At 47.9% G+C, this 21139-nt stretch overlaps 1 protein-coding gene and 1 pseudogene across 2 annotated transcripts in view; both read left to right on the top strand.

Annotated features, from left to right (window-relative positions):
* The first annotated feature begins 2541 nt into the window (after window positions 1–2541).
* The window catches only part of LOC127326156 (ALA-interacting subunit 3), a 57193-nt gene continuing 38595 nt past the window's right edge, over window positions 2542–21139 (top strand). The window contains exons 1-8 of one of the 2 annotated variants that reach the window (XM_051353023.2): window positions 2542–2659; window positions 2852–2910; window positions 3008–3082; window positions 3175–3282; window positions 3714–3784; window positions 3925–4234; window positions 4355–4644; window positions 4763–5055. In XM_051353023.2, the coding sequence (XP_051208983.1) occupies window positions 2602–2659; window positions 2852–2910; window positions 3008–3082; window positions 3175–3282; window positions 3714–3784; window positions 3925–4234; window positions 4355–4644; window positions 4763–4823 (1032 nt within the window). In that variant the 5' untranslated portion in view covers window positions 2542–2601 and the 3' untranslated portion in view covers window positions 4824–5055. Of the gene's footprint in view, window positions 2660–2851; window positions 2911–3007; window positions 3083–3174; window positions 3283–3713; window positions 3785–3924; window positions 4235–4354; window positions 4645–4762; window positions 5056–21139 lie in introns of those variants that run through there. The other variant, XM_051353030.2, reaches the window with a different exon arrangement.
* On the top strand, window positions 13098–15712 carry LOC127326146 (12-oxophytodienoate reductase 1-like; annotated as a pseudogene).

Below are 21139 nucleotides of genomic sequence, written 5' to 3'. Positions count from 1 at the left end.
CAGTTGCTACAAGCCTACAAACAGGCCGCTGCCGTGCTGCAAGGTCGACGAGGCTTGCGGAAGTGCTTCCCCAGGCCGGTGATGAAGCTACAAGCCCAGCACGGCGATTCTACCGGAGCTAGCAGTGGTGGTGCCGGTGCTGGAGTGGCTTCTGTCGAAGCGGGCGACGGTGCTGCCGAAGCGAGTGGCGCTGCTGTCGGAGTGACTTCTGCCGAAGCCAGCGGAGGTGCTGCACCGGACTTGCTACAAGGCCGACCGTTCGTTGCTACAAAAGGCGGCTTGCTTTTCTACCATGGCGCGGTGGCGCTGCTACCATGGCGCGGCGGCGTTGCTGCAAGGCGGCGCAAGACTTGCTACAAGGGAGATGGGGCGTTGCTACAAAAAACGGCATGCCTTGCTACCATGGCGCCGCCGGACTAGCTACAAGGCCGACCGGACGTTGGCGCGGCAACGCTGCTGCAATGTGGCGCCTGACTTGCTACAAGGGCGTTGCTACAAAAAGCAGCATGCCTTGCTACCATGGCGCGGCGGCGTTGCTGCTAGGCGCCGCCGGACTTGCTACAAGGCCAACCGGACGTTTGTACGGCGGTGCGGCTGCCGGCTTTGCTACCAAGGTACATCCACGCTGCTATCGTGCACCATCGGCATTGCTACAAGCACCTACCGCTGCATCGGAGACGGCCATGGCCGATAGAGGAGCGACAGCGGCGGATACGGGAGGCAGAGCTATGAGGAGGGCTGCTATAACGGCGAGAAGGTTGGGATGCTACTTCAGCGACCCCACAACGGGAGTTCTCCGGCAACGGCCCGACGGGGGTTCTCCGGCGACGGCATGGCGTCGTTCTCCAGCGACGCCACGGAGATGGACCACCAGCAGTGGTGCCACAAGTGCAGGCAATGGTTCCTGCGAGGACGAAGCTGTCATAAGTCAGAATCCTTTTCGTGTGTGTGACTTTTTTTTCTGTTTTGTTTCTGTTCACACGGAGGAACCTTTTGACCCTATCTACGGTTGTGATTACGCCATCGTACGGTTGCCGACCCGGGGATCGGGGATCTGATCCCCGGGGACGCTCAGCACGCCCCAAAATAGAAAGAGAGTTGCAACTTGTTCAGACTTTGTTTTGTCTCAGCAAAAAACCTCCCGCTTTTGCTTCATTGAAGCAATAAACGGTTTGACTAAAAATAGAAAGAGAGTTGCAACTTGTTTAGACTTTATTTCGCTGCTGCAAAAAAAAGTCCCGCTTTTGCATCATTGAAGCAGAAAAAAATGGTTGACTAGGAGTAAATAAAAATGATCCGTCCGACGTGGACCTCGCCGGAGACATCACCGGAGTCCTTGTAGCAACAAAAATGTACTAAAGTAGCAGAACCACAAAATATTTGCAGCAAAAAATTTATACTATTGTAGCATCGTTAGATACTAGTCGTTGGTGCCACCGTCGGCAACATCCCAACTCCGGATGGCAGCACCTCACTTGCTTCTTGCAGCACCATCATTTACTCTTGGCAGCACCGCCGCCAGCTTACAGCACCACCGCCAGCGATAGTAGCATACGCCACCCCAGCTTGCGGCACGCGCCACCAATCGTAGCATTCGCTGCCCCGACTTGCAGCACCGATGCCGCCTGTCATGACACCTGTCGTCGCCGGTCGTAGCATCCACCACCCCGGCTTGCAGCACCGCCGCTGCCGGTCATAGCATCCGCAGCCCGGCTTCAAACCGACACCACTGAAAGCACTGCCCGACGCTATCGGAAGCACCGCCGTTTTCGGTGGGCAGCACCGCCGACGTCGCCTAGCAGCACAAGCCGTATCGTGTGGCAGCAACAAGTGCTCTTGGCTCGCAGCACCCGCCATGGGCAGTCGTAGCACCCATAGCCTCCATCTCCAGTCATAGCACCCATGGCCCCCATCTCCGGTGACCCATGGCCTCCATCTCCGGTGACACCGAGGGACCTGTGCTTACAAGGCGGCGGCGGCAGCCCACTAGGCCACTAAGAGTGCGGCGGCGGCGAAGTCCCACGGCGCGGAGATGGTGTGCTGGCCGGCAGCGGGGTGTGCTGGACGGCGTCGAGAAAGGCGCTCCGGCCGGCGATGGGGAGAAATTAAGGAGCCGATGAGATGGGGAGAGAGGGTGTCGGGAGGAATCACCGTCGCGACTCGCGAGGATAACGCGGAACGAGTGGAGGAGAATGAACCCAGAAAAGCAGTTACCAATCGCTGCGTCGTCATCTCCATCAAACGGCCACCGAACCGGAGGCTGGAACCAAAGCATTTTCCTTCCGCCATTCCAGCCCGCGCGAGAGCGACGCATACGAGGTAACGACCCATCCCCCCGCAACCGGCCAAACGCCAAGAAGACGACGGACGAACGCCTCTCTCCTCCGGGCCCAGGCCGAAACCTACCTCGGATCGCCATCGATCCTCTTTGTCCCGCAATCCGGTAAATAGTTTATTAACCTCAACTCCTCCTCTCTTCCGGATCGGAGGCTGGTAAAAGTGTACTATCAGGTTAATTTTGGTAGGATTTGTGGCGGCTGGCGGCAATGCGTCGTTCGACGAATTCCGTCAGATTTTGATTCAGCTGGTTTGATTGTGCAGATGAGTGTTTCGGGATCGGAGAGTGAGGCCTCGCGGCGGTCGTCCAAGAAGCCCAAATGTACGTGGCCGCATTCGTGCCCCTTTTCCTTATTCCCTTCTGATGATGTTAATGTGTTTGGCATTTTGAGTCTATTCTGAAATCTATCTCATACAGTACATCAATCGGTAATATTGTCCCAATTTCTTGAGAAACTCTGGCGCGTGCTCATTTCCGCGGTTAAATTGATTTCCCAATTATTATTTCTGGCAGATTCCAAATTCACGCAGCAGGAGCTTCCAGCATGCAAGCCACTGCTAACTCCCGGAATTGTATGACGATACGTCGTTCCTCTCGGTTCCAAATGTAAAATGATGGCCTGCAGCTTCTTAGCCTGAAACTAACATGGCACCATCAACAATCATATAGGTCATCGGCGCCTTCTCGCTCATCGGCATCGTCTTCGTCCCGATAGGTCTCGCTTCGCTCTCGGCGTCACAGGAGGTAGCTCGATATATGGCCGGCCTATTGTAAATGCATATTCATATGCCATTAATTTTTCTAGGTTTCCTAATCTGCCATTGTCGGCGATGTAGATCGTTGAACTGGTGGACAGATATGACGAGGAGTGTGTTCCTGCCAGTGACAAGATTGGGTTCATTCAGGACACCAAGGTCAACAAGGCGTGTACCAGAAAGATAACGGTCAGTTCTTGTGTTTGCCTGACTAGCTACAGATAGTGGCTCTGTCTATTTCCTGGATACCATCCTGTCATATAGCTTGCCTCTTTATTCATTTCGAAGAAACGATGCATTAAATATTCGGCAAATAGTAATCTTCTGTTCAGAAATGCATGTCTTTCCTCAATGTTTACATCATGTGGACTTTAACTATTCCTTTTGACAGTAAGATAGTACAGGAGTAATACACATAACACGTAGTGTCACATAAGTTTATGAGAGAAATATAATTGCATTACTGTCATAGAGTGAATTAATGTATTTTCTCATATACTAGGGGTCAATCTTTTTCAAAAAGATAAATAGAAACTGCATGTGCCCTACTATTACACATACTTGCAAAACAGAGGTACTACTGCACTACTGATGATAACTTGATAAACCGCATGTTTCAGGTGCCCAAGCCTATGAAAGGCCCCATACATATCTACTACCAGCTTGAGAACTTCTATCAGAACCATCGACGGTACACCCCAACACTTCGATCTTCCATAAAGCATGCCAATAAACCACTGCTTTAGTAATTTCCATCCCAGATTAGACCACGTACAGTTGTGTATATTGTGTCCAATAAAATCAATAATCTGTAGTAACCAATACTGTCAGCTACGTGAAGAGCCGAAGTGACCAGCAGCTGCGTTCCAAGGATTACAAGGACCCTAAGGCCGTCATCAAGAGCTGCGACCCTGAAGCCACCACCGGTGATGGATCCCTAATCGTGCCGTGTGGCCTTATCGCGTGGAGTCTGTTCAATGACACCTACGCGTTCTCCGTTAACAAGAAGGAGGTTCAGGTGAACAAGAAGAACATCGCGTGGGCCAGCGACAAGAACAGCAAGTTTGGAAGTGATGTTTTCCCCATCAATTTCCAGAAAGGCGGGCTCATCGGTGGCGGCAACCTAAATGATAAGTTACCTGTTAGTGCAAAAACAACCTCTGAATTCCCGATGCAGCATTTCCTTCTGAAATATTCTTGTAAGGAATGCAAAGTTTTGATAGTTTTCTTCTGAACTTGCCATTTATTTGTTTTTTTTCAGCTGAGTGAGCAAGAAGATCTCATTGTGTGGATGAGGACCGCGGCGCTACCAACATTCAGGAAGCTCTACGGCAGGATCGAGTCCGATATCATGGCTAGTGACGAGATCACGGTGGTGATACAGAACAATTACAACACGTACAGCTTTGGGGGCACCAAGGCGCTGGTCCTCTCCACTGCCTCGTGGATCGGCGGCAAGAACAACTTCATTGGGATCGCGTATGTTGCCGTTGGTGGCATCTGCCTCTTCCTAGCCATGGGCTTCGTGGTCCTCTACGTCATCAAGCCAAGGTATGTAGATATGGGGTCAAGAATGACAAGTGTTTTTGCATGGTTAAACACGTCAAGATCCTTGTAAATGTTGAAGCAAGTGATGTGGTTTTTGAGTTACTGCTTGGATCGATTTCAGGACCCTTGGAGACCCCTCTTACCTGTCGTGGAACAAGGAGGACGCTGGTTACTCACATTGAATGACTGGAATTTGTGTCCATTTTGTAGAGGCAGGCACTGGCCTGCAGTTCTCTGTATTTTTCTTCTTCTGTCTTCTAGACATGTCCTCCTGTTGTGCCCTTAGCACATATGTTTGCTGTTGTCCCCTTTCTCATCTTTGCTGAGCTAGGAAAGCATGGTGATATGACGTAGGTACTTGTTGGAGAAGCATATATAATGCATAATATTTGTTACGGCTTCTAGTGAATGTTATTCTCTCTGTCTTGTAATATAAGATGTTATTATAAGCTGCTATTTCATATTTTTGCTATAGCTAGCTAAGTGCACATGTGTTGTTACCAATCTATCTCTCAAGTATCGCCTTCAGCTATGTCTTCAATACAACGTATCGTGTTATTGTGCATATGCAAAGAATATTAATCAGGCGTCCCTCTCTCACTCCCTCTTCACTCCTAAGCAATTTTCAATTAACATCATCTAAAAAAATCCAATTAACATCCGTTTGTTTCGATGTGCATGGGAAAAAGTATTTACCTCCACTGCTAGTACTGAGTAGTTTCTAAACAGTTATCCACTTACTAATTCTTTGTGCTCATCGTGATAAAACGTTGCTAAGAAATAGATCTCACTAAGTTCTCCCTTTTTCTCAAGGCAGAAGAAAAAATTTAAAATAAATTAGCATACTATGAGCTAGATTTCTACATTTTTTCTCCCTTTTTTTTGCCTTAAGATGTTGATTTTCTTATTTGTTTTGATAGAATATGTGGGCAACATCTTCTTTTGCAGGTTAAAATGTGTTAGATGCGGCAGTGATCAAGCTAGATTACTTGGTAAATGCATTACAACAACTACGATTTCTTTACCTACAATAACAATTTGTGGCGTTCACCGTACAGATTCTCCCATCCGTAATTCTCGCTAGAGGAATAGCACTCGCTTCCATGATCAGCAATTTCGGCTTGAGATGGACAATGTAAACCATGATCAAAGAATTGCACGCTATGCTGAAAAATCTATTTGTTTTTAAGAGGGCAAAGATGAGAGATTGTGGGACACTTCTCCCGTAGGAGGTCTGGTCGCCTCATCTACAATTTGGCTTGATTTTTAGCTAGATTGAAGATGAATAGGAAGGAGAAGGGAGCCACGAAGGTACATGTTTTTCCAAAAAAAAAAATTGGGTCGAACAATAGTGTTTTATTTGATGAAGTTGTCCATTATGAATTGCAGATTTGATAAGGTTGTTTATGTCACTTTAGAGTGGCAACAACTCTAAACCCAGCACACATGAGAGTGGAAATGTCATGGACCATATTTCACACCAAGAGCAAGAACAAGAAGTTAAAAAAGAGATCGAAAATTTTATGGGCGCAAACAAGTGGAAGAAGATATTAAATATTCAGTATATGTATGTTTGTACGTTTTAGACAATTTTAATTTTTGCATCAATTCTTTTACGCTTTAAGTTTGCCTGACCTCAATTTTTTTTGTCTTTCGCCACTAACCTCCACACACTATCAACTCCACTACTATCTATTTTGTTGCATCTGATAAAAAAATTCATGCGGCCAACTTAATTCGAGAAGATTAATTAATTAGGCCTATTTAATTTTTCCTCTAATCAAGATTTTTTGGCTGCATGCTGTGGGATTAGTTTTTAGTTGGGCATCTAATCCCCTTATTTTTGGATTTGTGATGTTTTTTTATGGACCTTATCATTCTTTTGTTGTGATCATGTGTGATATATGTTGCATACCAGATGGTCTAATGCGCCTGATGAAGAGTTTTGAGTGTCGAGCGAAATATCATCATCACCAACTTTTATTTAATAGTAAGATAACATCATATTTTGAAAAGGAAGAAAACACTTGTTTCTTCGCTAGCAAATATCCTCTAAGAGTAGCACTCTAAATGCATATATAATAGATCTAGATATTTCCATGCTTCTTTAGAAATGTATATTAACTTTTTAACTAGTATAACACGATGTCCAAGAGTAAACTCTCGTGCACGCTGAGAAAGCATATACCTCTTTTTTACAAATTGCTCTGCTTATAAATTTGGGTCAAATTAAAAATTATAAAGTTTGACCAAATATACAAAAAAAAGATACTAACACCTATTTTATCAAATCGATGTGCCCACCCCGAATGTGTTAAGCTCCATAGCATGGCGCCTTGGCCGAAAGCGGTGCTCCATAGCAAGGCACCCCCGTTAAAGGCGACTCCATGCTTGACGAGGGCACGGTATGGAGCAGGATGGTCCGGTCTCGTGCAAAGGAATGGTATGTCTTCTTTAACATTTGTGCGTGAGGTCGCCTCCTGCGCCATTGTGCCATCAACAAGTGTTGTAACCGACATATAGATTTGCCCAAGATTACCCCTCCCATATAGTAGCCGGAAACGCGATACGGTGGGCCATCCCCTGATCCCGGATCATTGAACCGGATTGAAGATCGGGGACGATGTGCGGGACGAAGTAATTAGATCTAGCAACACGACCCCCTACGGCCGGCAGCAGGTTGCCGGCATGGTGGTCGAGTGCGGTGGAGGGGCTGCCTACGGCGGATGCTAGAGTCACCAACTCCACTATCATGCTCATCCTGAGATCCCTGTGGCTCGAGCGGAACGCCAGAGTCTTCGAGGATACTGCCTCTACGGTCGATCATGTTATCGATGTAGTTTGCCAGGATTGGGGCATGTGGCTTTCTTGTAGGCGTGGGTTGGCGAGAGGAGTAGTGTAGGTGTTGTCAGCCGCTTTTATGCGGCATGGTGGATGTTCTGAGCCCATGGTTCGGGTGTAATCATTTTCCCCTTAATCTTAATGAAATGACGCGCAGCCTGCGGGTTCTCGAAAAAAAAGGAACACGACCCCCGAAACCAAGGAATGATGTGTAATCACGATAGTTTTGTACGGCGGCAGCAGTGTAATGGTATCATCTCGAGGGAGTATGGCTGGTGGTCTCCTAGGCTTCGATAGACCATCAACACCCATACATACAAAACTAGAAGTCCAGAACTAACAGCTATAGCCTAGTACAAGTAATATCAGCCCAGTTTAATTTGTATCCCTCTCGATCTCGCGCTTGTCCCCGAGTCATCCTTCCCAAACTATCAGGGTCACGTCCAATCCACAAACCAAACGTATGGGAGATGTATACCCATCTTGTTTCCTAGTTTTTACAACTACCAACTCTCGAATCTCGTTCTCATCCCTCGACCTGATCGTTTCGAAAACATGGCTACTAAGATCCTTCCCCTTGACGATTTTCCTAGCACCAAGTTATACTGTTTGGAGTTCAAAGTAGGGAGAAAACTAACGAGTTAACATGAAAATGAGGGAGACATAGAGAAATTAATGAGTAGACATAAAAACATTTTTATTCATATAAGATACGATAAAATGCATGGGAAGAAGTTGGTCCTATTCACGATCTTGGCGAGGTTGAGAAGGCGCTGGGGAAAACTATGACAAAGCTTCATGATTGGAGCAAAAAGAAATTTGGAAGGGTGACGGCTGAGCTTCAGAAATCGAGATCACGCTTAGAAGAGCTGATGAACATGAACGCGGATAGGCGCGAAATACAGGAAGTTACTGATAAAATGAATGAACTTTTATACCGAGAGGAGATGATGTGGCTTCCATAGTAAATCTGTCTGGAGAGTAAGGAAGAACAAAATCCGTAAATTGGTGGATGATCATAGCGTGGAGCATGAGGAAGAAAACACTATGCAGAATATGGCCAATGAATACTTCCAAAAAATTTACACAGTCGATGATACTCTAGTGCCACAACCTGTGGTTGATTTGTTTGAAAAATGTGTATCGGATGAAGCTAATGGACGTCTGTGTGATGATTTTTCGGCAAAAGAAATCTCAAATGCTTTATTTCAGATCGGACCTTTGAAAGCACCAGGGCCGGATGGTTTCCCGCCAGGTTTTTCCAGCAAAATTGGGGGACCCTAAAGGAGAAAATAATTGCTGCGGTTCAGGAATTTTTCAGAACAGGTGTAATGCCCGAAGGAGCTAATATTACCTCTATTGTCTTAATTCCAAAGGTAACTAATCCTTGCAAGTTATCTGAGTACCGCCCAATAAGTCTATGCAATGTGGTATACAAAGTGGTATCAAAATGTTTGGTAAATAGGTTGAGACCTATGTTGGATGATATTGTTTCTACTTCACAAAGTGCCTTTGTTCCCGGAAGTATGATAACTGATAATGCTTTGTTGGCCTTTGAGTGTATTCACCATATTAAGCAAGAGACGGATCCAACAAAGAGTTTTTGTGCCTATAAGCTTGACTTGTCTAAGGCATATGATCGGGTTGATTGGTCATTCTTGAAGCAGGTGATGCAAAAGTTGGGGTTCTCTCATCGTTTCGTTGACTGGATAATGGTATGTGTCACGTCGGTGAGATATTCTGTGAAATTGAATGGAACCCTCTTGGATTCATTTGCACCGTCGCGCGGTCTTTGGCAAGGTGATTCTTTATCTCCGTTCTTATTCCTTTTTGTTGTTGACGGTCTCTCAGCTCTTCTAAATAAAGGAATTGAAAGAAACTTGATATCTCCAATCAAAGTGTGTCGCCGTGCTCCTGGTGTTTCCCACCTATTATTTGCTGATGACACACTGTTATTCTTCAAAGCCACAAAAGAACAAGCTAAAAGGGTTAAAGAAGTTCTGGACACTTATGCCTCTTCAACCGGCCAACTGATAAACCCCTCAAAATGCTCTCTGTTGTTTGGAGACTCATGCAATGAAACCTCTCAAGAGGACATCCGGTCTGTTTTGGGGGTTACTGAGTTAGTTTTTGATGAGAAATGCTTGGGTTTGCCGACTCCCAATGGTCGTTTGTCAAGAGGAAAGCTCCAGAACCTTCAAGCCAAATTAACAAAATGATTGCTGATGTGGGTTGATGGCAATCTAGCTCAGGCCGGAAGGGAAGTGTTCATCAAGGCAGTAGCCCAGGCTCTGCCAACATATATAATGGGGATTTTTAAGTTGCCTATTTCAGTTTGTGATGATCTAACAAAGCTGGTTAGGAACTTTTATTGGGGAGCCAAAGAAGGTAAAAGGAAAACGCATTGGCGTTCTTGGGAGAAAATGCAGCGTCCAAAACATCAGGGAGGCCTAGGATTCCGTGATTTCAGAGTGTTTAATAAAGCACTTCTTGCACGCCAAGCTTGGAGATTAATTTCCAAGCCGGATAGTCTATGTGCCCGAGTGCTAAAGGCAAAATATTATCCTAACGGGAGATTAGAAGACACTGTCTTCTCTGGGAACACATCCTCAACTTGGCAAGCAATATCACATGGTTTGGACCTCCTAAAAAGGGACTAATTTGGCGTATGGGCAATGGGCAAAGTATCAGAATTTGGAGAGATCCTTGGATCCCTAGACCTATATCATATAAACCAGTTTCGGCAAATGGAAGGTGTCGATTGCGTTTTGTCTCGGAATTAATCGATCAGTTTGGCTCTTGGAAGTTGGATCTGCTCAATAAATATTTTATACCTGCTGATGTGTCTAAAATAGTAAAGCTCACACCTTCCTCTAGACTTGGACCAGATCATCTTGCTTGGGCCCCTGTTAAACATGGTATCTTTACGGTGCGCAGTGCATATGACCTTGTTATGAATGAAGTCTAGCATGCCTCGACGGAATCGTCTAGTTCAGCTCCGAATGGTATGCGGAAAATCTGGGACCTCATCTGGAAATCTTCTGTCCCTCCAAAGGTACAAAATTTTGCTTGGCGTCTAGCCACAGATTCTCTTCCGACATGGAAAAATAAATGCAAACGTAAGTTCGAAGTTACTGATCAATGCCCGGTTTGTGGTACTGAAACAAAAGACAATTTCCATCCCTTTGTTAGATGTCCACTGGCTCGACAACTCTGGAATTTCATGGCAGAAAAATGGGTTTTACCAGCTTTGGATTCTATAGAGCATACTGGAGTGGAGTGGCTTGTGACTTTGGTTGGAAAGGTCCCTGGTGATAGTGTTTGTAAACCTCATGGTTCTTTGGCGTGTGTGGCACGTACGAAACAAAGTTGTGCATGATAAATGTCATCCTTCCCTTGAAGCATCGAGGCGTTTTTTGATCAGCTATATGGAATCGCTCTTGTTGATCAAGCATCATCCAGCTGAAAAATATTGCAAAAGGGAAGTTCATTCTAGATGTCGAAGAGAAGCGCTTTTATACACCCAATGTTGCTGTCGTAGAACCGATTCTGCCTTGGTCTCCGCCTCCTGTAGGCTGGTGCAAGCTCAATACTGATGGCTCCTTTGGAGTTAATGGGGATGCCGGAGCGGGGGCAATTGTTCGTGCTGAAAGTGGTGAAATTGTCTTCTCGTCACGCAAGGTACTTACCACGTGCAGAGATGCCCTAAGAGCAGAATTGCTAGCTCTTTTAGAAGGATTATCACTTGCTCTACATTGGTGCAATCAGCCATTGATGGTAGAAACAGATTGTTTGGAGACTGTCAAGCTAATCAAGAACAATGAAATGGATCGGTCTGTCTACACGATCATAATAGAAGAGATTAAAACCTTATTGAAGGTTCGTCAGTCTTGTATTACTCATGTTAAGAGATTTTAGAACACTAATTGTCATTTCATGGCAAATTTTGCTAGAACAAATGCTCGTACGGCATTATGGCTCGCCTCTGGTCCAGAGGGTTTAGCGAGTATGTGCCATAGAGTTTGTAATTCCTGATGTTTTTGAGTAATACAAGGTATTTCGCCAAAAAAAGATACGATAAATATTCAGTTTTAAAAAATAATTATATTAAACAAAATCCGAGAGAAAAATAAATCCCCTTTTCATTTTATCAGCTCCAAATCGCATGTAACACCACCGCATCGACCAAATCGCCGCCTCCTGCACATCCTCTCATCTCTTTTTTAAACATAAGGCACAAAGTGCCCAGCTTTAAATTAATAAAGCCCAAACGGCTGATGATACAAGAATGCTGAGAACAGCTTACAACAACCAAAACTATAGCAAACACAAAAACAAGAAACCCAGCTGAAGTCCTCGATGTCCTCAAGCGAAAACGAAGCACCCGTGAGCGACGGAGGTGAAGCGAGGTAGAAGCATCGAAAGCGAAGCAGCGGAGACCCGCTTGCCCCCTGATCTATCTGTCGCCTGGCAGTACTCCTCCATTGTCGGAGAGGGTCCCTACCCCCTCGTCCTGGCTCGAAAGGACGCCGAACCGCCGGCAATGGAAATGCTCCCCTTGAGCAGAGCACATAGCAGGAACCAAGCCTAAACCTAGGGCAAGAACAGAGCCCCAATACTCGCAGCCCGAGATCACCTTGCGAAGCCATGTCGCCTGCCAAGGGTTCACCCACGCAGAGCCGAAGCCGCGGACTTGGTCGTTGATGTAGAAGAACAGTGTCGCGGAGCAACACCGCCACCACCCAACTGCACGAAGGCAACATCCGCACACCCCGAAAGGTCCCAACATCAACGCCTACAAGGAGGACACGATGCCCGTGGCGCCGCTGCCGCGCAACAGATCGAGTTAGGGTTTTCACCCCGGGAGCGCAACAGGGGTGGGGTGAAGGGAAGGGAGTACCTCGACGTCGCCACCAAGGAGGAAAACGGCGCCACTCGGGCGTCGCCACCGTCGCAGCCGGGACCGGCAAAGGGATTTCTCCCGGACTCCACTTCCAGCCACCAGCACCACCTCCAGCCATGGAACCGGCGGCCCAAGGCCCACGAGTTCCAGATCCAGCGTGGTGGGAAGCACCTAAGTGCAGTTGAGAGGATACTTCTGATCTGGCGCCGCCAGCCACCGGAGCAGCCCCGCGCCACTACCGTCGTCCGCCGGAACCTCGCCGCCCACGCGGCCGAGATGCCGGACTGCATCTGCGTCCACCGCTCGCCGTCGAAGCCGGTGGCGCCTCACCGAGCAAGGCCGTCGCCTCGCAGTCCCGAGCCCCCACCGAGGGAGCCGCTAGACCAGCTCTTCCGCGCCATCCGCCGAGCCAGAGGCCGGCCGTTGGAGAAGAGAGCCCGTCGCGCCACCTCCAAGGTCATGGCGAGCCCGCCGCGGAGATCCTCCACCTAGCCACCGCGGGAGGAGCCGAGAGCTAAGATCCCCACCGCCCCCTTCACCGGCGTTGCGGGCTTAGCCCGGCAGCGCCTCTGGGAGCGGCGGAGACGGGAGAAAGGAGGGGAGGGGGGGTGGCGGCGGCGCGCGTTAGGGTTTCGCCTCCCCGGTCGCCAGGAGGGGGCGACGCGAGGAGGAGATACCGTTTCCTCCTTCTCAAAGGACTACTTCGACATCCTCTCATCTCTCCGACTCTTCTCAGTCAGCAGCAGGCCCCAGAAAATCGGCAGGGGGCAGCGCCTGAGTATGGCGGCCCGGCGGTCGCGATGTATGCCGGCGCAGGCGAGGAAGAGGACAGCGGCCTGCGCTGCCGGCGGGTCAGGTCCTACGACCGCCTGCTCGAGGGCGGCGCTGTCGGCGCTCTCTCTCTCTCGGGCGCGCGTCGGGGGGGCAGGGTAAGTCGGCAGCGGCCGAGACAGCGCAGCGGGATGACGAAATCGCCAAATCGGGGCTGGAAAGCTCCGTGGCAGCGCGGGAGGGAGGAGTCAAGGCAGCGGTTGCTGGATGCAGCGCCTCCCATCGACCAGAAATTTGCCGTGCGAGGTACTGATTTTGCACTTCAGTTTGCTGGATCGGTTGGAGCATGTTTTTTTCATGCGTGTTTGCTATTTTTGCAGATGCGGTGCTGTCTAGGGTATCAGCTGGAGATGCTTGTACGCCGCAAATTCGTGGTAACAGCTAACTTGATCATTCCAATATTGTCCTGAATATGTCAAGAGTCACTAAATTTTTTCCAGCACGTAGTTTTGTGCAACACACAACTATGGTTTGAGCAAATACACAAACTATATATACGCCATGGTCTGGATGATATTATCATGGGAATGACCAGTTAATATCTAGCCGGCGACATCGACTGACTCAGATACATTGTCACAGAAAGTTTCCACTACATCCATCACAATCTGCGTCTCTCAGTGAGGGGGTATTTAGGCAATCTAAGCTATCCATATTACGAATATCAATTTGCAGCCAGACAAGTCATTTTCTTTGTTATACCAGTCTACTCCACTTCGATGCAAATTGCACATGTGGAAGGTCTATGACGCAGCCTCGATTAATTCCTTGTCCTCGCTCCCATAGTCGACTACAAATAAATACTCCAGATCCAGAAGGAAGAAGCAGTAGCCGCAACTACTTTAGAAGGCCTTGCTGCTGGAAAGGCAGCTAAGCCATGGAGGCGACTCCTCTCCTGTCGGCACACAAGATGGGTGAATTCAACCTGACGAACAGGTCAGATAACTATTTATCGTTTCTATATCCTGTTCCAATATTCCATCGTAAATAAAATTTCCATTTTTCCAAATTCGATGCTTATGTTCCTTTAGAGTCATTAATCTTCAGGAGTACATGATATTTGATCATGTTTTACAATCTCTTGCACTTGTTTTTCGCATGTTGCGGCTGCGTATCACAGAGTTGTTCTAGCGCCACTGGGCCGGTGCAGGTCGTACGGGAGCCTTCCCCAGCCGCACAACGTTCTGTATTACGACCAGAGGGCGGCGCAGGGCGTCCTCCTCATTGCGGAGGCCAACGCCGTGTCCGAGACCTCGCGGGGTTACCCACACATGCCTGGCCTGTGGAGCCAGGAGCAGGTTGAGGCTTGGAAGCCAGTGGTTGACGCCGTGCACGCGAAAGGGGCCGCCTTCTTCTGCCAGATATGGCACCATGGCCGTGTTTCCCCACCTGGTGCGTGCCTAGTCCTCGCTTGTAGTTTTGCTAACATTTCATAGTTTCACTTCACTGATTGTTGAAAGTGTTGAGACTTTCATTTAATCGATCCATTCACAATTATGTTGCAGAGTTCCAACCTAATGGGCAAGCTCCGATCTCAAGCACGGATAAGAAAGTCACACCTCAAGTTATCCATGATGGCAGTATCGTGGAGTTTGCGGCGCCTCGAAGTCTAAAAACAGTTGAAATACCCGACATCGTGAACGAATTCCGCATTGCCGCCAAAAACGCGATAAAAGCCGGTAACAAGATCCTCGATGTTATGATATCACACACTATAACAACACTGCACTGATGCTGCAAACATGTCTCTAAAATACTCGCAATCTATTATCTTGGAAGGATTTGACGGTGTGGAGATCCATGCAGCCAACGGGTATCTGATTGACCAGTTCATGAAGGATGGCGTCAACGACCGCACCGACGAGTATGGCGGCAGCCTGGAGAACCGCTGTCTCTTCGCTGCAGAGGTCATTGTGGCCGTGGCTGCTGAGATCGGTGCAGATCGCCTCGGCGTGCGGCTCTCCCCATTTGCCGACTACATGGATTGCGTCGACTCTGACCCAGAGGCGCTCGCGCTGCACATGATATGCATCATGAACGGGATCGGGATCCTGTACTGCCACGTGGTCGAGCCTCGGATGTGCGTGAACGAAAACGATGGCAAATTGATGATCCCATACCGCCTGCTACCATTCAGAAAGGCGTTCAAGGGCACTTTCATGGTGAATGGAGGGTATGACAGAGAAGAAGGGGACAAGGCCATCGCCGACGGCTACGCCGACCTGGTCGCGTATGGGCGGCTCTTCTTGGCAAACCCTGACCTGCCTAGCTGAGAGGTTCAGGAAGAACGCGTCTTTGAACAAGTATGACAGGAGCACCTTTTACACCCCTGATCCTGTTGTTGGCTACACAGATTACCCTTTTCTTGATGCTGATGTTAAGGAAATACTTGAGTGAAAATTATGTTCCCATCACTCAAATTTGTGGCCGTTTGATTGGAGGGACTTGTCCTCACCATCCGGAAAATTTGAGTGATACCATCTTCCCAGTCACTTAGAGCATCTCCAACAGACGCGCTATATAGGCCGCGCGGCATAAAAACGTCCGATATAGCGCGCGCGGGAGGGAATGCGGCGCTCCAGCAGGCGCGGTAAACGGCGCGGCGCTGTAAAATTTTTAGGGCGCGCGGCGTTTTGCACAAAAGGGAGCGGCATATCTGGCGCGTCGGCTACAGCGCGGCAACGCTCGTCCAAGCGCGAAAAGCCAACGGTTGGAAAATTCCTCCCCCCCCCCCGCGTCCGCGCCCTCATTTCCCCACCTACCGCCGGCGCGAAATCCAGCCGCCGCCGGTCGATTCCGCGGCCGCCCCCGCTTCTGCGCGCCGCCACGCCGTAGATCCGCGTCGCCCGCACCTCCTCCTGGCAGCAGCGGGCGCTCCGCCGCACTGTGCCGCTCGCGCCGCCGCCAGCGACAGGTTGTGCTCGGCACTCCTTCTCCGCGGCGCGCCGCCGTCGCGTTCTCCTCCGCGCAGGCGTCGCCATGTCGTCCTCGTCGTCCTCGAGCTTGCTAGCAACATGGCGCGCCCATGGTGCTCGTCCATTTGCTCGCAAGGTATGAACCTCCTCCGGCCGGCCTCCATTGTCGCCTATTATCTACAATAGTTCATAGTGAAGTAATTTTATACATATGTTTGTAGAGTTCATCATATGATTCATCGGATGACGAGTTCGACCAAGAAGAAGAGGAGAACATATCGATACTATTAGCATACCGCGCCGTTAAGAGGCCAAAATTTGGTGGATCGGTGTTCGGTAGATAGAAGTTGTGGAGAAGGATTGAAGGGCATGAGAAGTTGATGCGGTCGCATTTCAATGAGAATCCGATTTTCCCCGAAAGCAATTTTCGGCGGCGTTTCCGGATGAGTCTCAACTTGTTCAAGCACATTGCAACGGAGGTCACCAAATATGATCGCTTCTTTGAGCAATGGAGGAATGCCGCCGGAGAACTTGGTCATAGCACATATCAAAAGGTGACCGCCGCCTTGCGTATGTTGGCATATGGTATACCAGCGGATCTTATTGATGATCATTTGGCCATGGGAGAGAGCACTTCTATCTTGTGTGTGAAGCGCTTTGTCATTGCAATTGTCAATGTCTTTGGCTCCACATACTTGAGAGCCCCCAATGCTCAAGACGCGGCAAGACTTTTAGAGATCAACGCCAACCGGGGGTTTCCCGGTATGCTTGGTTCTATTGATTGCATGCATTGGAGTTGGAAGAATTGTCCAGCGGCATGGCATGGACAATTCAAAGGCTACAAGAAAGATGCCACCATAGTACTTGAAGCGGTGGCCGACCAAGAGACTTGGATATGGCATGCTTTCTTTGGAATGCCCGGATCTTGCAATGACATCAATGTTCTTCAACGGTCACCACTAATGACAAGACTTGCAATGCGGGAAGGTCCATTGGTGGAGTTTGAAGCAAATGGCCACAAGTACAACTATGGCTACTTCCTCGCCGACGGCATATATCCAAGGTGGCAAACATTTGTGAAGCCAATTATTCAACCAAGAGGTAAGAAGCAAACCCAATTCCACAATGCACAAGCGGCGGCTAGGAAAGATGCAGAGAGAGCATTTGGGATTTTGCAAGCCCAATTTGCCATTGTTAGAGGACCGGCTAGATTTTGGGATCAAGAATGCCTTTGGTATATCATGACCGCGTGTGTAATCATGCACAACATGATTATAGAGGATGATCGCGGAAAAGATGTGGATCATACCCACTACGACTTGATGGGGGTTCCCGTGCAAGTGAGGAGATCTGCACATAGGATTGCCCGATTCATTGCCTCATACCATGCCATTCGGTGCAACGACACACATGATGAGCTTCAAAAAGATCTAATGGAAGAATGGTGGAATTGGAATGGAAGGGGTGGCCCGACCTTCTCAGTAAGCAACGGTGGTGATGATGATCACGGGGTGATAGCAGCGGAGGAACACGACGATGTAGTGGATGGTAACTTGTATGACGCATCGAGATCTCTCGATTGGTCCCTGTCGCTAATGCAACAGCTCTCAACCCTGCAAGATATTCGCAACTCCACACACTTGCGCATGTAGCCGCCGACCACGAAGCGGTAAGTTGCAACCGCCTAATTCCCAATGGAATAGCAGATCACACAAGACTTTTTCAGGATCTACACAATATCAAGCAATATGGTGTAGGGATTCAATAGTTTTGCATAAGCAAACAACTAAGAACTAGGGTTTATCTTAAACGTGGTCTAAAGCAGCTAGGGGGGCGTCCTGGGCACTTATATAGGCATCCGGGACGACTCCAGGTCGAAAAGATACAAAAATAACCGACCCAGAATAGATCTGGTCGAGACAGACTCGGACGAATCCGGTCTGGAATCCGGTCGACCGGGCTGTCGACCGGGCGGGCCGGTCTGTGGTCCGGTCAACCGGGCGGCAACCGGGTCGGCCGGTCAGGGGTCCGGTCAACCGGGCGGCAACCGGGCGTCAACCGGATAGTTGCGAGGTTTCCGGTTTTCTTCCGGTACGATAAGCTGCATCCGGTTGGCGCCCGGTCGACCGGGCCAGTGACCGGGTTGGCCGGTCTGGCGGCCGGTCGGACCGGGTGCTGGACCGGCCTGGACGTCTTCTTCTCCTCTCGCGCATGCCTCCCGCTCCTCCCTCGCGCGTCCATGAGATATCTTCATGTCCAGCTCCATGTCCAGCTTCATGTCCATCTTGACGTCCGTCTTCACGTCCAGCTGCTCCTCTACTCCTCGTGCGATGCTCGTCTCCTCTTGATACCTGATGATACATAAGTAATAGGACTTAGGCAGTATAAAGTTCTCATCAATCAAAGTACCGTTTAGAAACAAGTTCACCTGTTGTTTAAGTAGCTTCGCACGAGCCCTTGTAATTGGTCCAATCCGAACTTCATTGGACTTGAGCTTCACAGCAGGTTCATCTTCAACTTGCAATGACGGAGGTAGTAGTGAGATAGGGATGTCCTCATCATCTCCCCCCCCCCTTCAAAAGGCGTCGACCCCGACGCTCCAAGGTCTTCTCCGTCATATGGTGTCAAATCAGCAACATTGAAAGAATTACTGACACCAAACTCATCAACTGGAAGATCTATCGAGTATGCATTATCATTGATCTTGGCAAGCACTTTGTAAGGACCAGCACCACGAGGCTTCAACTTAGACTTCCGCAGCTTCGGGAACCTATCCTTGCGAAAATGTACCCAGACCATATCACCAGGCTTGAACAACATCTCTTTGCGCTTCTTATTCATCCTTGCAGCATTGCTCTTGCCTTTCTTCTCTATCAACTCTTTAGTCTTCACATGGATCTTACGCACAAAATCTGCCATCTTGGATGCCTCCATATTAACTCTTTCATGTATGGGCAAAGGCAACAAGTCAAGTGGAGTAATGGGTTTGAAACCATACACCACCTCAAAAGGACACAGCTCCGTGGTAGAATGTACCGCCCTGTTATAAGCAAACTCTACATGCGGCAAACAATCTTCCCACTCCTTCAGGTTCTTCTTGATCATGGATCTCAATAGTTGTGACAATGTTCTATTCACCATCTCAGTTTGACCATCAGTTTGGGGATGACAAGTAGTGCGAGCAATGACTTTGTCCCTAGCTTTCCCCACAGCGTCTTCCAGAAGTAGCTCATAAACTTCACGTCACGATCAGAAACAATAGTCTTCGGAACTCCATGAAGTCGAACAATCTCCCTGAAAAACAGGTTAGCAACATGCGACGCATCGTCGCTTTTGTGGCAGGCAATAAAGTGTGACATCTTAGAAAATCTGTCCACTACCACAAATATAGAATCATGGCCTCTCTTAGTACGCGGAAAACCCAACACAAAATCCATACTAATATCCTCCCAAGGTGTAGTAGGTGCCGGTAAAGGAGTATACAAACCGTGAGGCTTCAGCTTGGAGTTGGACTTGTTGCAAGTAATGCACCTCTTCACATACCTGTCCACGTCCCGCCTCATCTTTGGCCAATAAAAGTGGTCAGCTAGCATGAGTAGCGTCTTCTCACGCCCAAAGTGACCCATCAAACCTCCAGCATGTGATTCCTGCAATAAGAGCAAACGCACAGACGATTCTGGAACACATAGTTTGTTAGCTCTAAACAAGAACCCATCATGTATGTGATATTTTTCCCATGCTTTACCAAGAGCACATAAGCGATATGGTTCAGCAAAATCATGATCAGTAGCATATAAATCACATAGTACTTCTAATCCAGGAATTTTAACATCAAGTTGAGTTAATAGCATATTCTTCCTAGATAGAGCATCAGCAACAATATTATCTTTTCCCTTCTTATGTTTAATAATGTATGGAAAAGACTCAATGAACTCAACCCACTTAGCAAGACGCTTATGCAAATTAGACTGAGCTTTCAGGTATTTCAAAGCTTCATGATCAGAATGTATGATAAATTCTTTTGGCCACAAATAATGTTGCCAAACCTCAAGAACTCTAATTAAAGCATACAATTCTTTATCATATATAGGATAGTTCAACTTAGCACCAGATAGTTTCTCAGAAAAATATGCAATTGGGCGACCCTCTTGCATCAACACACCACCAATTCCAATACCACTAGCATCACATTCAATCTCAAATTGCTTAGTGAAATCAGGAAGTGCAAGCAACGGTGCAGAAGTTAACAATCGTTTCAGTTCATCAAAAGCATGATCTTGGGCTGCGCCCCACTCAAAAATAACACCCTTTTTAGTCAAGTCATTCAAATGTGCAGCAATAGTACTAAAGTTGGGCACAAATCTTCTATAAAACCCAGCTAGACCATGAAAACTTCTTACTTGACTCACATTCATGGGAGTAGGCCAATTTTGAATAGCTTCAATTCTAGACACATTTACTTCTACTCCATGCTTAGAGACAACATAACCCAGAAATATGACCTTATCTTTGCAAAATGTGCACTTCTCAAGATTACCATAGAGTTTATTATCACGCAACACTTGCAAAACATGTCGAATATGTATAGTATGATCCGATTCATTGCGGCTGTAGATTAATATGTCATCAAAATACACAACCACAAACTTGCCAATAAAATCACGCAAAACATGGTTCATCAGTCTCATGAAAGTGCTAGGTGCATTAGTTAAACCAAAAGGCATTACTAACCACTCATATAAACCAAATTTTGTTTTAAAGGTTGTTTTCCACTCATCCCCTTCTTTCATCCTAATTTGATGATAACCACTACGCAAATCAATTTTAGAGAACACAAAGACACCACTCAATTCATCTAGCATATCCTCTAAACGGGGAATAGGGTGACGATATCGAATAGTGATATTGTTTATAGCTCTACAATCTACGCACATACGCCATGTACCATCTTTCTTAGGAACTAGAATAACAGGAACAACACAAGGACTAAGGCTTATGCAGATATAAC

The sequence above is a fragment of the Lolium perenne genome, chromosome 1 (assembly GCF_019359855.2).
Source record: "Lolium perenne isolate Kyuss_39 chromosome 1, Kyuss_2.0, whole genome shotgun sequence".
Classification (NCBI taxonomy): domain Eukaryota; kingdom Viridiplantae; phylum Streptophyta; class Magnoliopsida; order Poales; family Poaceae; genus Lolium; species Lolium perenne.
The sequence above is the reverse complement of the archived record's forward strand: the minus strand, read 5'-3'. Positions and strand labels throughout refer to the sequence as shown.